Source organism: Notamacropus eugenii, chromosome 5 (genome assembly GCF_028372415.1).
Source record: "Notamacropus eugenii isolate mMacEug1 chromosome 5, mMacEug1.pri_v2, whole genome shotgun sequence".
NCBI classification, from domain to species: domain Eukaryota; kingdom Metazoa; phylum Chordata; class Mammalia; order Diprotodontia; family Macropodidae; genus Notamacropus; species Notamacropus eugenii.
Window position 1 is genome coordinate 443,713,387 of NC_092876.1, and position 18,698 is coordinate 443,732,084.

Genomic DNA, 18,698 nt, shown 5'->3' on the forward strand with positions numbered 1-18,698 from the left:
CTATAAAATGAACTAGAGAAGGAAATGGCAAACCACTCTAGTATCTTTGCCAAGAAAACTCCAAATGGGGTCACAAAGAATTAGACATGACAGAAACAACTGCACAGCAACATCAAATGCGATATAGTTAGCTTGGTCAAATCTACTATGGACAGGAGAATGGGGGAGGACACGAAGACACTTTGTATGACATTTTAGAAATTTTAAATGCTCAACACTTTGTATTTCTCTTAGGGTCAAGATGAATTGCCAAAGAATGTTTTCGTTACCTCCCCACAGCCCAGGGAATGCATTCTTGTTCTCCCTGGCTCCGAGAAGGTTTCCAGGCATATAAGCCTTTATTGTTTCTGGGAGCACATTTAGGGCTAGTAATTGTGCCTAAAATCATGAGAACTGGTTCTTGGATTTAGGAAGATCAGTGGTTCAGGGCACACTGATCCCTTCTGCTTTTAGCTGTCAGGATGTCAGTGTTAGCTTTTCCACTTAAGAAGTTTCTTATCCTCTGATGCCTAGTGTGAGGGAAGGAGGGAGAACCTGCAGATGTGTAAGTGGTGTTCAGGGGCTTATCTCTGCCATAGACAGACTTTTTGTCTTCCTTTATTTTTTTTCATAATCAAGTCATTATCATGAAACTGAGAGATGTCATCTCACAGGAGTAAAATTGGGGTCATGCCATAGGCTAGCAGAAAGGGGGCTTGGCAGCATGATGATGTATGGCCGTTTCACAATAATGCCTTTAATGCATAAAATGTGCCCTTTAATTACACTTTAAATCTCATTGGAAGAGATTTTATCATTATGGAAATTGCTCTGTAAATGTTCCTATGATGAGACCCAATAAAAGTTTGCTAAGAGAATTGCAGAACAGGAGATGAATCGGCAGCTAAAAAATGTTATCATCACGTAGAGTTTGCTAGGCTTTAAGCAAAATAGTCCAGCAGTAACAGAAAATCAGCATTGACTCAGAGGTATATTTTTTGGACATTATGATGAGACATTTTTGCCTGTAGCACACTGTTTCTTCTGTCAGCTGAAGGAATAGTTCTGTTTTCCAGCTCAGCAGGCTTTTTTCTCCCAAGCCTTAGGACCATCATTTGAATTTATAGTTGCCAGAATGAATGATAGAACATTTACCTCATGTCCCCTGCATCAGCACCTACATAAAAGGGCATGTCTTCGGTTCCTGAAATGAGAGATGCCATGCTTTTAATAAAATAAAGAGCACCTCCACTTTCTTCTCAGAATCATTTAAAAGTATATATACCAATAAGTTACAGAAGGCATATAGGGAGGATGCTCAGGAATAACAGCAGCCTAGAATTGCTCGTTTCTGTGCTATGGGAATTGTTTCATTTCTTTGCATGGTGTAACCTATTTGAAGTCTGTAACTGAACATCACTCTTAATCAACCCCTTCATCTATGGCAAAATTTTCATTATTCCAGGCGGTGAGACAGGGATTCCGGAATTACTTTTGCTTTCTGCTGCCTCCAAAAGTTTTCTTTTTAAAAGCAAGTCTCCAGGCAGTCAGATGTCCATTCATTTTGCTCCCTGGGATGTTTATTTAGTACTGCTTTTTATTTGTAGATATTTTGTACTCACTTATGTGAGTATATATTATTTACCCTCAGGAGAATGTAAGCTCCTTGAGGGAAGGAAACAAACAGAAAGATACAAATTTTGTCTTTGTATCTCTCTCACCTGGAACAATATCCGTTACCTATTAAGCAGTAAGTGTTTGTTGAATTGTGAACTCAATAACTAATGACAATGGAAAACTGAGAGAATTATGCTTTTGTGTATTAATGTAATGAGAAACATTGATTTGTGAGAGTGCCAGGACTGTCTATTTATTGCCTTCCATCTAAAAAATAAAACTCTGTCTGGGATGCATAGTCAGTCAGCAATCATTTAAGTGCCTATTGTGTGCCAGGTACTGTGCTAAGTGCTGGAGATACAAGTAAAGGCAAAGAAGTTCACATTGTAAAAGGGAAGGACTACTGCGAATTATAAGTATAACAACATACGTATGTGTGTGTGTACATATAAGTTATTCTGGTAACAGTTATATATGTGAGACTACGAGACTATCTCTGATTTATGAGAGAGAGGGAGAAGAAGGAAGGTAGGGGTGAGGGGGAGAGGGGATAAATTAGAGATTGTCTCAGAGGACAATTACTAGAATTAAAGGGAATCAGGAAAGATCTCTTGTAGAAGATGGGATTTTATCTGAGACCTAAATAAGTCCAGAGAAGCTGGGAGGTAGTAGATAGATGAGAGAGTATGCCAGGCTTAGGGAACAGCCAGTGAAAATGCTTAGAATTGAGAAATGGGGTGCTTTGTCCCAGGAGCAGCAAGGAGGGCAGTATCACTGGATCACAGAATATTTGAGAATAAGTAAAGTTTAAGAAGGATGGAAAGCTGGAACTGGCCAACATATAAAGGGCCTTAAAAACCAGAGTATTTTGTACTTGATCCTGTCAGCAATAGGGAGCCACCAGAGTTTATCTAGTGGAGCAGTGACATAATCATAACCGAACGTCAGGAAGATCATTTGGAAGAGAAGCAGCACCTGTAGACGGATGCATAAAATATTTCTGTTGCAGAAATGTTCTTCTCTGTTCTTTAGGCAATCAGGTTGTTTTTCTGATGCCCAGACTAGCAATCTTTCAGGGAGAGAAGAATCTAATTTCTAAGATAGTAGGATCATATATCTATAGATGGAAGCCATCCAATCCAACTCCTCCATCTTGCAGATGTGAAAGCTTGGAAAGGTTTAAGAATTAGTTCAGGGTTGAACAGATGGTATCAGAGACAACATTTCAGGTCCAGTCCTTATGCTTTTCCACTGTACCTCTTGTTTCCTGGTATGCAAGATTTTAATGTATTCACTCCCTAGCCAGGCAAGTTAACGGAGGAAGTCATGGCTGCATGTAGGACTTGGATCAAATCAGAAAGAGACACCCTGACCGAGCCCATTGGCAGAGATATGGACCACAGGGCATTGCTTGGGCTTCTAGCAACCAAATGAAATGAATGGTTAGGAGAGATGATAAAGGCTTTCTTACCTCATAGTACCTGGAAAGAGAGAAGGAGCTTATAGGCAGGAAATGCATGCTTATATGAAAGGTGATAAAGCACCCCAAAAATAAATAAATAAAGCTATTGATAATTCTATAATTATAATTCTATAATTCTGTTCTAGTCACAGGCTCAATCTCTCAATATCAATTCAGTGTCAAATATCACCTTTGGTGCATTTCTAAGGTTGGCCATGCTTAGTTAGTAAGCTAACTTTTGCCTTTTTCTCCTCTTTCCTTTCCTTCCATGTTTTGAAATGTTTTCTTAATAAATAGCAGAACTAGAAACTCCTCTGCTGTAATTTGAAAGAAAAAATGGCTGGTTTGAACTTTTGGCATTGATAATAGTTTAATTTCTTATTGGTACCATTCAGAACATTGGCAAAAAGTGGTATAACCCCTCCATTAGCTACTCTTTCCCATGATGGAAGTCAATTGCTAACTCTCTAAGCATGGAAACACTATTAAGTTCCCCAAGAAGAAGTAATTAGCTAAATCTGGTACTAGAGAACAGTTAACCCACCAAAGATTACTGGGAGATCAAACCCAACTCCTTCAGCATTCATCTAGCTAACCAGTCACATTTATGATCTTTGGGTCTTTTTTAGACACATTTTGTAAAAAACCTAGATACTTATTTAAGGTCACTATTGCTATGCTCTTTTGACTGTTCATATGCAGTTAATATCCCTCATCTACTTGTAAAGTACCTTTCAAAACTTCCTTGCAGAGAAAGTAAATGAAATACAAACATTCATTACAGGTTTTATAAAGTAAATGTTATCCCTGATTAGAAGACGATGGTTTTCCCCTTCCACTAAATGATAAATGGACCGTATATCTTATGATAGAGGTGTCAAACTGAAAAAGAAACAGGGACCCCTAATCCATATATGAGAATCCTTGCAGGCTGCATATTGACTTAATGTTAAAATATAATGCCTTGTTTCAATTGTATTTTTAATTATTTCATTAAATATTTCCCATTTACATTTTAATCTGCTTCACTAGGGACTGTTGGAGGACACGTTTGACACCTCTGCTTTATGCCTCCAATTATTCTAAATACTTGTTGCTTTTCAGGGTTAGTGTTAGTTTTGTTTTGACTCTTCCCTTTCCTTTATTTATAATTTTGACAATTAAAGTAAGTCAAAGGAAAAGATATGACTGACGATTTATCAAAAAAAATATTACACTGCTATATGTTCTTGCCTTTTTACATATTGTTTATGGGATAAGATTAGGCTTCATCAACTAATTGCTTATTTCCAATACACAATCTTTAACTATAATGACTATAGAAAAAGTCTACATCACAAAGAAAAAATAGATCAAGAGATAGATAGATGGATGTCTTCAAAATGTTTAATTTTCACAGAGTGTAGTTGATTGATATACATGTAGCTCATAGGCAAACATGTATTTCTTTGCAAATAGTAATGTCTGTCTTTAAATGTCCAGATATAGCTCATCCAATTTCAAAAACCAGTCAGAAACATTCAAAACTTTTAGAGATATGACTTTTAGATACGAGAGAATTTTTCCACCTGATTCAAAAACAACTGAGTGACATTCGCTCCCTCTGTTCTCCTCCAAAGAAAGGGAAGTCTGAGTAGAAGAGGTAGTGACAGCTGAAATTGGAGTGGCAGGGGAAATCAGGATCCTAGACTCTTCCTGCAAAGATGACAAGTGGTTGCATGAAAGCTGAAGCATCCCCATAGATGAGGAATTGCCCAATGAAAGAGGACATTTCAAGGTTTATAATCTGTATAAACAGCACTGAATGTTTCCTTCTAGGTAGAGAGCTCCCCAAAGGGCCCCTAGGAACCACATCCAAGGTGGAAAAGAAAAGAGGAATTGTTCATATCACCCAGAGGTGTTGGCCAAAGATAAAAGAATCTTGTAACCTCTGAGCCCTTTGGGGATGATATGACCATGTGATTCCCCAAAAGAATGAGATCTCTAGGGCATCACATCCCTTCTCACAGCTTTTCCTCTGGAAGCAGTTACATGAAAGGGGATAAGGGTAGGGGAAGTGAGCAGCACATGTCCCCCATCCCCAGTCAGTTTCCAACCCTCAACCCTGTCCAGCTTCACTGGACTTTTCTGGAGCCCACATTCCCACTCAAGATGGCAGCAGAGGACCTCAAAGTATGAAGGGAAATGTGATGTCAAGATTTTAACATGTGGGGCTACATCCCACAGGAGTTAAAACTTTGAGGGTTTTCAGTTCTTACTTGTGGTAAGTAAAAAAAAAAAAATCACGTCAAGTAAGAACCAATTAATTTTCAAGACTACCTTTCAAAGTCTTGAATCATAGTTCTACAAGGTTAGATTCTTTCAAGCACTGTTTTATTTTTATTATTATCATTTTCTCTGGGACACGTAATGTTTTTGGATCAAATATATATTCTTAAATCTTTCATTGAAGGTCATCCATCCACTGTCTGTGGTTTATCATTACAAGAACATATCATCTCTAATTTCACTACTCTCCTAAACCCGAATCAATCAGCAGCTCTTGCTTATAAATTCTCCTTACTTTCTCCATATCTGCTTCTCTGTTCTCCCTTCTTTTTTCTAAGATATCATCTTGTCTGGCAAAACAGATGCGGGAATTAAAAGAACATAAACATAAAACAACTTTTCATACAAATCAAGTCGGACTTAAATAATTGGACTGATAGTTATTGTTCATGGGTAGATAAAGCCAATATAATAATGACAATTTTTACCTAGTTAATCTATTTATTCAATGCTAACACAATTAAATTATTAAAATTATCTTATTAAGTTAGAAGAAATAATAACAAAGTTCATTTGGAAGAACAAAAGGTCATGAATTCCAAAGAAACCAGGATAAATAATGTTAAGGAAGAAGATTCAGTAAGATCAGACCTTAAACTATATTATGAGGTAAGATCATTGCTGAAGTGTAAAGTGGATAATTTCAATTATTGTAAATTAAAATATTCCCGTATAAATAAAAAGCAATGTCGTCAAGAATAGAAGGAATAGAGAAAATAGGGGGAAAATCTTTCATAGACAATCTCTCAGACAGGATTGCTTGTGTTGGAATACTGTTGTGGTGTAGGAAATGAGATGATTGATAAGGAAAAACCTGGAAAGATTTGGATCTATGAAGGAAGATACTCATCAGGGGAAGGAGAGGAAAAAGTGAAGTAAAAAGCATACAACAGAGAAAAAAAGAAAACCTACAAGTACACAAAAAACAGCCAGGTAGCTTTGAAAAGAATGGTTTTCTGGAAACTGAAGCTTATTGTTTTATATTAAATCCTCTCTTATGTTCTGCTGTGTACATGGAAATGTTCTTTTTTTCTTTTCTCATTTTGTATTTGTTTAAAATGAATAAAAAATTTACAAAAAAAAAAAGGAATGAATGGCTTTGTTTTCATAAAATAAAAATAAACAAAATAAAACGTCATCTTGCCTTCTAGTCCAGACCATTAATGAATTTTGTTTCAAGATCTAGATCAGAATACCACTGTTTTATGCTTTTGATGAATTCCTTTTTAATCCCTCTACTTTGTCTTTGCTCAGGATCTGTGTATACGTTAGTGATTTCCTATCTGGTCTCCTGAAAGAGACTAGCTATGGTATAATAAAAGAAAGAGTGTTAAATCTGGAGTCAGAGGACAAAGGTTTGAATCTCAGTTCCTCTCCTAGGGATCTTCAGACATCCCCCACCTGGATCCTAGTTTCCTCAGCTGACAAGTGAAAGAGTTAGACTAGATGACATCTAGGTCCCCTCATGGCAGGTGTCATGTTTCATCTACTGTTTCTGTGTTCTTTATGGATATCTAGAGCAGTCATGGATACATTATTGGCATTTGACAAATGTCTGTTTTTAATGAGCATAAATGATAAGCAGAGAGCCCCTTGTTCTAACTGATGAGATATCAGAATATGGATAAAATAAATTTCGAAAAGAGACTGTTCATTTGACTGTTTACTTCACCAGCATAATTATGAACCCAGGGTCATCTCCCTGATTAGAATTCATATTATATATGTTTGTTGGAATTGCTTCTATAGTAAATGTGAATAGATTCTAATTGAGAGAGTACTGACCTTTATGCCTAAAGCATAGATATTTTAGTATTTTGCCTTTGTTTCATGTATTTTGGCTGTTTATATGACTTAGATATTGTCATTATGTATAAAGTTGCCAAATAAATGAATTTCCAAAAAAGAAACATTTGCTGGTATGTATATATGTGTATATACATATATAAATGTATATATATATATATAATGTATATTTTTATATGTGCACATTACATAGTTATAGAAAGGAAGGTAGGGGCAAGGTCAGAGAAGTGATGTTGATAACAGTGTTACTAACAATTATTTAAATATAGATGAAAAGTATTGAGTATTTGGCTTACCTCTTTGTCCCCCTGATTACCTTTTTTTTCCTCCTTCCATAATTTCTCTCTTTTATTCTTCACTAGTTGACTCATTATCCATAGACAATGTACATAATTCTATTTAATACATAACTCTATTATAAATTCTGCTCAACCCTTTATTTGTGTTCTTATTAATTTTCTTGGATGCCCCATTTACAAATGGCTTTTCAAAAAAAGGAAAATCTATATATAGTAGCACTTGTGTTGGGATAGGAATGCCTTCATCTTAGTGGGTAACCCTCCCTTTACTCAAATTAGTAGTCTGCTTCCCCCCGTTGCATCTTTCTTAATCTGTGCTTTCTTTTCTCTCGACCTATTCAAATTCCAACCAGCCTTTAAAATCCTATGCAAGAACGATAATCTCTGTGAAAACTTTCCCAAAGTCAATGTGAATCTCTCCTGCTAATTCATGTTATTACACTTATAGTTTGTACTTACAACTTAACACGTGATCATAGGCTATCTACAATTGTTCTGGGTATCTTATCTCCTCAAGAAGTTGACATAGTCCCCAAGATAGGAGACACACCATCCCTTTTTTCTATTTCCCATATTGTTACTGTATAATATTGAAGAAGTCTAACTAGGCGGCCAGTTGGCATGATGGATAGAGCACTGAGCCTAGAGTCAGGAAGTCTTGTCTTCCTGAATTCAAATCTGCCTTGAGACCTTACTAGCTGTGTCACCCTGGGCAAGTCACTTAACCCTGTTTCCCTCAGTTTTTTCATTTGTAAAATGAGCTGGAGAAGGAAATGACAAACCACTCCAGTATCTTTATCAAGAAAACCCCAAGAATGGGGTCACAAAGAGTTGGACATGATTGAAAACAACTAAATAGCAACAAAGCCAGGTCTACAGTGGCTGAGCTTCTCAGTCTATTTCTTGTCTGTAAGGAATCCCTCTGCCCTGGACACAGGCACATAGTAGGACTAGATTTGATTCTCAGAGAATCTGGCCTTTAATGATAGGTGTTAGGGTCCCTTTTCTCACGCTTTTCATCTTGTTAAATATGCCTTCATTTCATGTTCAGGGAAGTCACAGATTAGGAATACTGAACTGTCTTTTGGACATGTCTAATGGGATGCTTCATAAGCATCTCCAATTCATTATGTGCAAAATGAAATCTTTACCTATTCTCCCGAATCCTCTAATATTCTAAACATTCATATCTTTTTGACTGCATCACCAATCTTCTAGTCACATGGATTTGCCATCCCAGAGTCATCTCCAACTATTTCTCAACCTTATCATCTAATCAGTTGCCAAATCTTGCCAGCTCATCCTCTGCAACATTTCTTACATGTACCCTCTTCCCTCTCCCTTCCCTGAGCCTCATTCAGTATCTTAACATCTCTTGCCTAGACTATTTTAATACCTTTCCAATTAATTTCCATGAAGATGCTCACTTCCCCAGACTGATATTTGAAGCACAAATCTGGCAAAATCACTCCCCTACTCAAGAAGCTCCACTAACTCTTCTAGTTGGCATTTAAAGCCTTTCACCTTCTGTCTCTGACCTAATTTTCCAGGTCTATTATACATTATGATCCATCATATACTTTGGGTTCCATTCAAATCATCCTTTTTTCTATCCTCCCTGTAGATGTCATTCCATCTCCTATCCCTCATGCCTAGAATCCACTCTATTCTAGCTTTCCACAGTGTACAGTGACTAGCTTCCTTCAAAACCCTGTTCAAATGCCACTTCCTATAGGAAGTCTAGGCTGATCCCTTTATCTGCTGGTGTCTCCCTCCCCCCGAAAATTACTTAATATCTATCTTGAATGTATTTTGTCTTTACTTTTCTGTGTACATATTGTTTTCCCTCCCCAATATATTATAAGCTACTGCAAAGACAAGCATTGTTTCATTTTTTTACTTTGTATATCTCCAGGAACTGTAACATCACAGGAGCTTAATAAAAGTCTAGTAACTGGAAGAATAAATGAAATATGTATATGTGTGTATACCTACATATGTACACCCACAAATATGTAATGGAAAAATGAACAAATGAAACATGATACATATATTAAATGGAAGAATGAATGATTTGTGTATGTATATATCTTTAGGGAAGTACAAGTAGCAAATTTGTGAATTGATCTTTTTGTTATAATTCTATTAAGAAGACTTAATCTATTTTTAGCTTATATAAAGAGACTTTATATTTTTTATTTAAGGATTGGACCCTACTGGGAAATGTAAAGCATAGAATTTATAAATGCTTATGAAATACAAAAAACACAATTATTTGCATATGCATGTTAGTTAATTCTAATTCGTGAAGGTAGGTCATCCAAAAGTTTTGATTTCTATCACTGAAATTTATACTTAAGTGTTTTGTGATTTCCTCAATATATGGGGATCCACTTCATATCTGTGTGGATAATTTAATGAATCAATATGATCAAGCAATAGTTTACCTGGTATACAATGTTCTAGTGATAAGCCTTTCTGAATTTAGGTTAGCCAACCATCTGTCTCTAGGTCACACTTAGAGAATTTCCAGATTTGTACCTTAGGAGAGTGAAGTTCATCTCCACGCTATGATGAGGCATGGGAATAGATCTTTAAAGGAGGGATCCCTAAAATATATCCATAATTTATGAAGTATTAAGTAGCTCCTAAGAAATAGGCATTAAGCAGAATAAAATCAAGACATTATAAAAATCACCAGTGTTCTCTGCTAAGTAAAGTTGAGGTATTTAGAAAACATGGTTCTAATCCAGGGGTTTGTGTGATTCCTAATCCAAGAATAATGTAAAAATAGGTGGCAGGCTAGACATGGCTCATGAGCTGTAATTTGCTGATCACTGGTTTTTAATTCCTTGAGGAGTTTTGAATTAAATTATCAGATCCTCATTCCACTGTTTCTTGAACTTTTTTGGTTGCGGTGGTGATATCTTTTTGTTGCTTTTTTTTTGTAAGATAGAATAAAGCAAATTCTAATCCTCCTTTGTTTTTTGTTTTGTTTTAAATTCACCTTTGTTTAAATGAAGTGACTGAATCATCAGGAGGGTGCTCTAATAGCAGAACTCACTTTGTTTTACCCTAGCTACGAGTATCGGAATTAGCTCATCGGATTTTAGAGCAAACATGTATTTGATGGGATGGAGACAGACACTATTTCATTTATACTGTTCTTTCCTTTCTTAAATTCTCTGATAGAGTCCATTCCATATCTCCCTTCTGTCTTCAAACCAAAGAGAATGGGATAGCATTTCTAAAAGAGTCAATCAATGATGCCTTGGCTGCCAGAAATAGTGACAGAAGATATTCATTGCCCTTCCACCTCACGTCTACAACATTCACAACTCTAGGACTAAAGACCATTACTAAAAACCTGACCTAGTTCTTCGGAGTATTATTGCCACCTTTTCCCATTCTTTAGAAGGGTGATTCAATTCCATTTTTGAAAAGGGGATGGGGGAAGGGTAATTCTTCTAGTTACAGAGATCCATTTGATTGTTCGTCGTTTCAGAATGAATTTTTAAACTTGTTGAACACAAGCATACAAATGTCTAAGAGCAAGTCAGATAATATACAAAGCCTCCATTCATTGTGTAGGCAGAAAGGAATTCTGGTCCCCGGCAGCTCTCTGAAGAATGTTCTTTTGGCAGCAGCTGCTCAGCTAGAAACAAGGAGGGAAACACATATAAAATGAATTTATAATGTCTCTGGCTTATAATGACAAAATGATAAGGAAAGTTGGCTGCTTAATACAAACTGTCAGTTGCATATTCTAGCCCTCCTCTCTTCTGGTCCCTCCCACATCCAAAGGCCTGGCTACCATCTCACCAGAGCACAAAGTGCCTGTTTATGATTATTGACTGTTGAGGCCTGTGCTCTGAAATTCATTCTGTCAACAGAATGTAAGCAAAGTTGGCATTTTAAAGCAGGACTGTTTCAGTAGCTTAGTTTCCTCGGGATTGCTATGCAGCAGGATCAATGCTGTAGTCCCCGGTTCAAGCTGAAAATGTTACACAGGAAGACATACCATGTAAAGGTCAGATGCTACTACGATGATGAATGTCTTGATCTATGTATACAAGAGTGATTGGATGCATGGATCTTCTCAGGGCTCTCTGAACTTTTCACCTGCCAAAGGGAAAATATAATACAATGGCATCATTGACTGAAAGCCTTATTGGTAAATAAAAGCTTATGATGCAAAGGTGAAATGAATGTGCGTGTTAAAGTATGTGCTGCTATGGCATCCTTTGACATCACTGGCGTTAGTAGAACAGTGATAATAGGTGTTTTATGGAGAGAACCAATGAGTTTCTTATTTTCATTGGAAAACAGTGCCAACCACAGAAAGAAAACCTGTGGTTTCGTAAGGTACTTTATAGGGGAATTAATTTCATTCTCAAGAAGGAAGAGGCATCTTCTGAGATTAAGAAGTTTAAAAAAAGTTGTTTTATAGATTTATTAATTTTTACTTCAATGTGATTTGTTACCAATTTATAATCCCTACTTAATAAAATTCATTATATTAATCCATTTCACCAAAATGAAGAAACAAGGCATGCACTAATGAGTTGGAGTTTTGTGAGTGTGGGTTTTAAGTTATTTTCCTTGTCAAATGGCCCAGTCATAATCTTCAAAGCTGATTTGTAAGTTTCAGTTATTCTGCTTGTCAATATCTTTAACTGTTTGTTTTTCCTCTTTATCCCTTTATTTTTAAAAGTAATTCTGGTTGTTTTTCTCTGTCTTTCATTTTTTACACAGGATCTCCAGGGAGAGATTGAAGCTCACACAGATATCTTCCACAACCTGGATGAAAATGGCCAGAAAATTCTGAGGTCCCTAGAAGGTTCTGACGATGCTGTCTTGTTGCAAAGACGCTTGGATAACATGAATTTCAAGTGGAGTGAGCTGAGGAAAAAATCTCTCAACATTAGGTAGGAATAGATCAAGAGAAATCCCAGAATGGATTTTTTAATGGCAAAATTACACCCCCCCCCCATTTTCCCAGTACGAGAGCCTAATTTTATATCTGCTTATGTAAATCATAGAATTTTAGAATGATTCATATTATTTTAAATAAATGAATCATTCATTTGCTTGGTATGGAGATGATAGTTGAGGGTTCAGATTAGATTAAAATGGTGATGTTTTATAACCACAGGAGAGATACATATTAAGACATTAGTGCATTTAAATTAGGAGCACAGTATTCTAATTTTCTAGAGTTGGCTCTTGGCTTATTAGAAGGTTATATAAAAAGCAATGAAATTAACATATAATTAGACTGGAGATTCTGGTGGCATTCCTTGTATATCAGCCATGGTTAGATTTGTAATGCAAACAGAGGATATTCTTTTAAAATGTCAAAAGTCCCTGTATCCAGTTAAAGGTTGTAGGAGATAGCGAAATGATATGCTTTTACTTGATATTATAATGCCTTCTACACGCCATTCTCTTTAAAAGAAACTAAATTCTCAATTGCACCATCCCTATGTGTTCCAAAGAGTTCAGTTCTCCTTATAGTCATTTTGATAAATAGCAAAGAACTTCTGAGGTGAGGTCTAGAACCCAAGGTTAATTCTTCACATTGCCGAGAGTTAAAGCACCATTTCCTGTTCTCTAGTTGTTTGTGCTTTCCCCTATGATCTTTTTCATTTTCCTAATTCTCCTAGGTTGATGAGGGACAAAGATGAGCCATGGGATGACTTAAGATAACTTCTAGAGTTTTAGTTATGCTAAAATCAAAACCAGAAAGGATGGAGCTCAGCGAATGCTTTTCCAAGGGCATCATGCTGCTCATCCCTCATCTCTGCCTCCTGAAAATGCTGGAAGTTTGCCCTACCTGCTATGTCTCTCCGAGTGCACAATCTGAGGCATTCATTTCACCTTGCTTTTTTTTGTTAGTTAGTTTTACACCCATGTGTTGGTGGTAGGTCAGAGGGTAGCAATAGGGAGCAGTATTCTCAAAGTAATGAACGAAATATTACCTTTCTGTAGCACCAGCCCTGAGGAAGGTCAGTGTGTATAATGACAAAAATCCCCTTCATAACATCTATCATTAAAAATAAATGAAAGATGTGAGACTGAAAAGATATTGGTAGGTAAAGTAGAGAAAAGAAAGATTTTGTACTTTTTTGTGGGCAAACAAAAGAAAGGAGACATAGCTCTTCAAAGCATTCCTTCGAGATGTCTCTCCTCAGATGCCTTTTCTTTGCTTCCTATGAATTTGGTGAAATAAAGAATCAAAAAAAAAAAAAAAAAAAACAGTACGTCAGTCAAAATACCGGCAATTCAGTTGCTAAGATTTCCCTCATGCTAGCCAGTTATTAACTTCTGTTTTCATTAATCACCCAGGAAATCATCATTTAGCTTATCACTTTTTGTTACTCCATCAAGAATAAAACATTCAAGTCAGTGGTTTGAGTCTTTAAAAAAGTCTCTGTGATAATATAGGCAATAGATTTTATAAGCAACCATTTATAATAAAAAGAAACAATCCTCCCCATCAAAACAAGTAAGTTCATCTAGTCTCTGACATTTGGTTAAAATGAGTCTCTTAGGCAATTCCTAGTGATTGGCAGTGTTCAGACGCGGGAGGCAAAGTGGAAGTGGTAAAATGGTAAGACTGAAAAACATTGGGAAAGGATGCAAAAATATGAGCTGTGCTTATCAACTTTCACTGTAAATAGAATATTTCTCTATCTTTGTTATTAAACGGAGTGAAAAATTACTACAAGTTGAAAAATCATCTGGAAAAAATAAGCCCATGCTTGAGAAACCTATGATATTCACTGTTCAAAACTGCATTGCTTTATGGAGAAAGCATTTTGAGAGTTTGAAATTTTCTATTTCAAGAGATAATAGTAGGAGATAATATTTAATTTCCATAGATTAGTACTTTTTAGCTCTTTCTCAAAACACATTTTAACTCCAAAATTACCTGTCAATGAATTCAAATGCTATTCAAACCCAAATATTTTTTAGTTTTTTTTTTTAATTGACTCGTAAGAGGAGGCATTCTCAATCCTCCACAAGTTGCCACCAAATTGTTGTCAAGGATGCCTTCCACTTAAAACATCTTCCTTCCTTTCTATTTCTTCAGCCATGAACTTCCTTAATTCTGATCCAAGTTCCTACCATTAACAGTTTAGCTATTATCCTTACTTACATTGTTTTCTATTGCAGTTCATCCATAGACTGCAAGTCAAATCTTCCATGAGTGCTGTTTTCTTTATGGCATTCTCTCACTCAAAAGTCTGTTTTCTCCCCATTTCTTATAATATCAAACTGAAATTTTTTGTTTACTAACAGTTAAACATTCTCACCCATTCATCCTCTCCCCCATCCCTTTTCCTATACATATGTACATGTCACCAATCTGATGATAGATGCTTCCCAACATGAACTTTCTGATCTAGCCAAGCAAGGAGATATCCTTAAAACTTCCACCTCTCTTCCTTATTCACCAATTGTCCACTTTCATTTCTATATTACTTACAAATAGCATTTCTGAAACCAAGAATGCTTTCCTCTCAACATGTGTGTATGTATATATGTGTATTACACACATATCCATATGTAAATTTTAATAGCTTAAAACTACTCTGTCTTGGAACACTCCATACGTCTGCATGTATGTATGCATATATGTGTGCATGCATGTATATTACGTCTATATGGAGAGATACACATTTGTCATATATATATATATATATATATATATATATATATATATATGAAACATGGTTCAAAATGGACATTCTCCAGGAAGCCTTCCCAGATTAATACTCCAAGTATTTGCTCCAATTGTCATTTTCTTATGACATTCTTTTCATTGCCCTAATTTGCATGTGTTAAAAAATTTGACTTTTATTTACAAAAGTCAAATTGATATAATATAAAGTGTATGTAAGTGGGAGTCAGAAAACTTGGATTCACATGATACTTCTCTCAATTACAGTGTTACCCGGAATAAGTCTCTTGATTTATCTACACCTCTTATTTCCTCAGTTGTAAAAATAAAATAAAGGAACAGGATAAGTTCCTTTAAATTCTAATATTCTGATTTTAATTTAATTTAATAACCTCATACATAATTTGGACCAGATCTTTACTGTAATAATTATGACTAAGTAATTTCAAAGGGATATTATTGGGAAAAATAACCAGAAGATATTAGATTTTTAAGCCTCAAAATATATTGAATTGAATGTGGTAGATGAAGAACAGAAAATCTTATATCATCTACACAACACTGTCTCATTTACTTCTGGTTAAAGAATATAAGTCATGATACGAAATGTTCAAAGATATTTAAATACCAGGGAGGTAGAAAATGCATTTTATAGGATTATAGATTTAGAGACAGAAAAGACTTTAGAAATCAGTAAGTCCAACCTCCTCATTTTATAGATGAGAAAACCAAGGCACAAAGGCTATTGTTAATAACAACAATAAGAGTTATCACTTGTATAGCTCTTTAAGATTTGCAGAATACTTTATGAGTATTAATTCAGTTTATCTTCACAATAACCTTTGGAGAGGGATCTTATCATCATCATTATACAGATATCAAATATGAGGCAGACAGAGGCCAAGTGACTAGTCACACAACTGCTAAGTATGTGAAGCAGAATGTGAACTCAGATCTTACTGGCTATCAGTCCAATACTCTATCCACTACAGCTACTTATATGAAAAAATAGTCTTAAGTCATATATAAAAGTGTATATGTATGTATGTGTAGGTCTATAAACACATATACACAGAGCATCATCCAGTACTAAGGTGGAGCCTATCTGTTTAAATATTTGTATTTCTTTCTATTTCCATATCTATAATCATTAATGTTTTTATCGGATCACTTCAGAATTTGATTTTTTAAAAGACTATATGAAACATGTCTTTCTTTTCAAAAAATCTAAAATTTGCATTCATGTTGGTGACATACAGTCCCATTTCCAAGTAATTCCATATACTGTTAAATGAATAAGGAATTTAATGCTTATTTATAATGAGGCTAAGTAAAACTATGACTGAGAAATTCATTGTGAAAGGACCAAATTTGTTGTATATTACCTGAGAAATTCACGAGACTGTTTTGAATCAATTTGGAGAGGAAATCAAAATTGTTTCATTTTTGTAATGGCAGTCAAGTGACAAAATTAATTTAGTATACCAAGCTTTGCTTTAAACACATTTTTTTCGTATTTTAGAATGCTTTATAATGGATTTCAAATTAAGTATCTACAAAATAAAAATGGAAATGTCTATGCAGCATAAACATAGCTGCTACCTAAACAGTGCAGTCTTCCCACTTCTATACCAAGACTTGGGTATCTAAGCACTGACAGATCCTTAAAAGAACAATTAAGAAGTTGTTCATCCTAAACTCATTTGGAGGTTCTGGAATTTTACAGAAGCTATTTCTACAGTCCTCTCTCAGGCTCCATAGAACGTTGGCCTCATATGTTCTGTACATTTCACTTTGACCCTTCAGTTCTACAAGGATTATCGAAGATTAATGCATAGCTTGTTGACAGCTGATAATCCATTCATTTAAGTATCTGCTATGTACAGAGCAAATATGATAGGCTGAGGAAAGATGCATCATTTAGGTAGAATATGAAAAATTATTTTATTCAGCAGAGTAAAATGCCTACATAGCGACTTTGCTTCATCACGGTAATTCTCATACATATATTAAAATCATACAAAATTCCTTGAAGATGCAACAATAGAGATAAATTTATTGATGAATCTATGATTATTAATAACAAGCAAGACATGATAGAGACTTATAAATTGTCAAAGGTATTTGCCATTATAATAGAGGGTGTCTACTATAGAATCCAAATGGTGGCATTTTACTCTGCTGAATAAAATGAGGTGGTTTTTTTTTTATGTCCAACAGATATTAAGAACTGGGAGATAGATTTTCATGTGTACCTTTTAGCAATTTGTGTGTCTGCAAAGCTCTAATCCATTACAAGATCTCATTTGTTAAAGCCTGCCTATTCCATTCCCTTGCCTCCATCTCATATGGGCTTAATACACATATCGGCTATTCTCATTAAGATTTTTCAACAAATGATAAAGTAGACATATGAACTGGTAGTTACTGATATTTTATTGATCATCTTCCTGATCACATCCTTGATTTTTTTCCAAAACTTTTGCATCCTCCCCTGTTTCAGATATCTTGAAAATAAATCCTTCAGTGATCTCAAAATTTGATTATCTCTACCTCAAACATCTTCTGATGTGCGTGGTTTGGTCTGGTATTTTTATTCATTTGTTTCTTTTGCATCATTTCAACTTCTTCAGGAGGAACAATAGTAAAAAGTAATAGATCTAGCTGAAACCTTGATCTTTGGCAAGTCACTTAGACTCTCTAGGTCTCCCTAATTTGTAAACTTAAACAATCTCAAAGGTTCTGTCTCTCCCCTCTGTTAATTATTTCCAATTTGTCCTTTAAATAGACTGTGCATAGTTGTTTACATCTTGTCTCCTGATTGGACTGTGAGCCCTTTGAAAGCAGGAACTGTCTTTTACTGTTATATCACTAGTGTTCAGCATGGTACCTGGCATATAGTAGGTGCTTAATCAATTTTTATTGACTGTTGACTTTCAGATCTAACATTATGAGTGTCTGGGATTTCTGCAACAAAATAATCTACATACCAACCTGTGTAGAAATGTGTTTTTAAAAATACCTCAAAAGCTTAACCTTATGGAAAATGTCTTCTATGCTCTCATTGGCTCATTGACGTTGATGTCACTGGAAGGCCATATTTGACCTGCTGACATTTTACCAAGTAAAATGTTGGAGGCATGTCTTAAACACATTGAGCCACAACTTATCAATAAATCACAGAATTGTAGCATCAGGTAAGATTTCAGAGGCCAGGTGGTCCAAACCATGCCTGCATATGAATCTCTTCTCTATAGTTTCTCTGAATGAATGTTCGTCCATAAAATGATGAGAAATCCACTAGCTCCTGAGGTATCCAATTCAACTTTTATACAACTATAATTGGAATGAAGATAGAGTGCATGACCTGTTAAACATTCCACACACAGCATATAACAGTCCAGAGGAAGCAATGATGAAAATTGGAATGTTGGATGCTGTCAAAATACGACATAGCTCAATAGTCAACAGTGAAACTCTTCTCTGAGTTTTTTTTGTGAAAGAACAGTGCCAAGGGTGG

The 18,698-nt window shown here is 35.4% G+C and overlaps 1 protein-coding gene across 12 annotated transcripts in view; it reads left to right on the plus strand.

Moving 5' to 3' along the window:
- The window catches only part of DMD (dystrophin), a 2,329,373-nt gene that overhangs the window by 1,913,351 nt on the left and 397,324 nt on the right, over positions 1-18,698 (plus strand). For 11 of the 12 annotated variants that reach the window (XR_011968542.1, XM_072616876.1, XM_072616880.1 and 8 more), the window contains one exon: positions 12,247-12,419. Coding sequence is in view for 11 of the 12 variants with exons in the window: in XM_072616876.1 (XP_072472977.1) it covers positions 12,247-12,419 (173 nt within the window). In the remaining variant the exon portion in view is untranslated. Of the gene's footprint in view, positions 1-11,454; positions 11,522-12,246; positions 12,420-18,698 lie in introns of those variants that run through there. The other variant, XM_072616886.1, reaches the window with a different exon arrangement.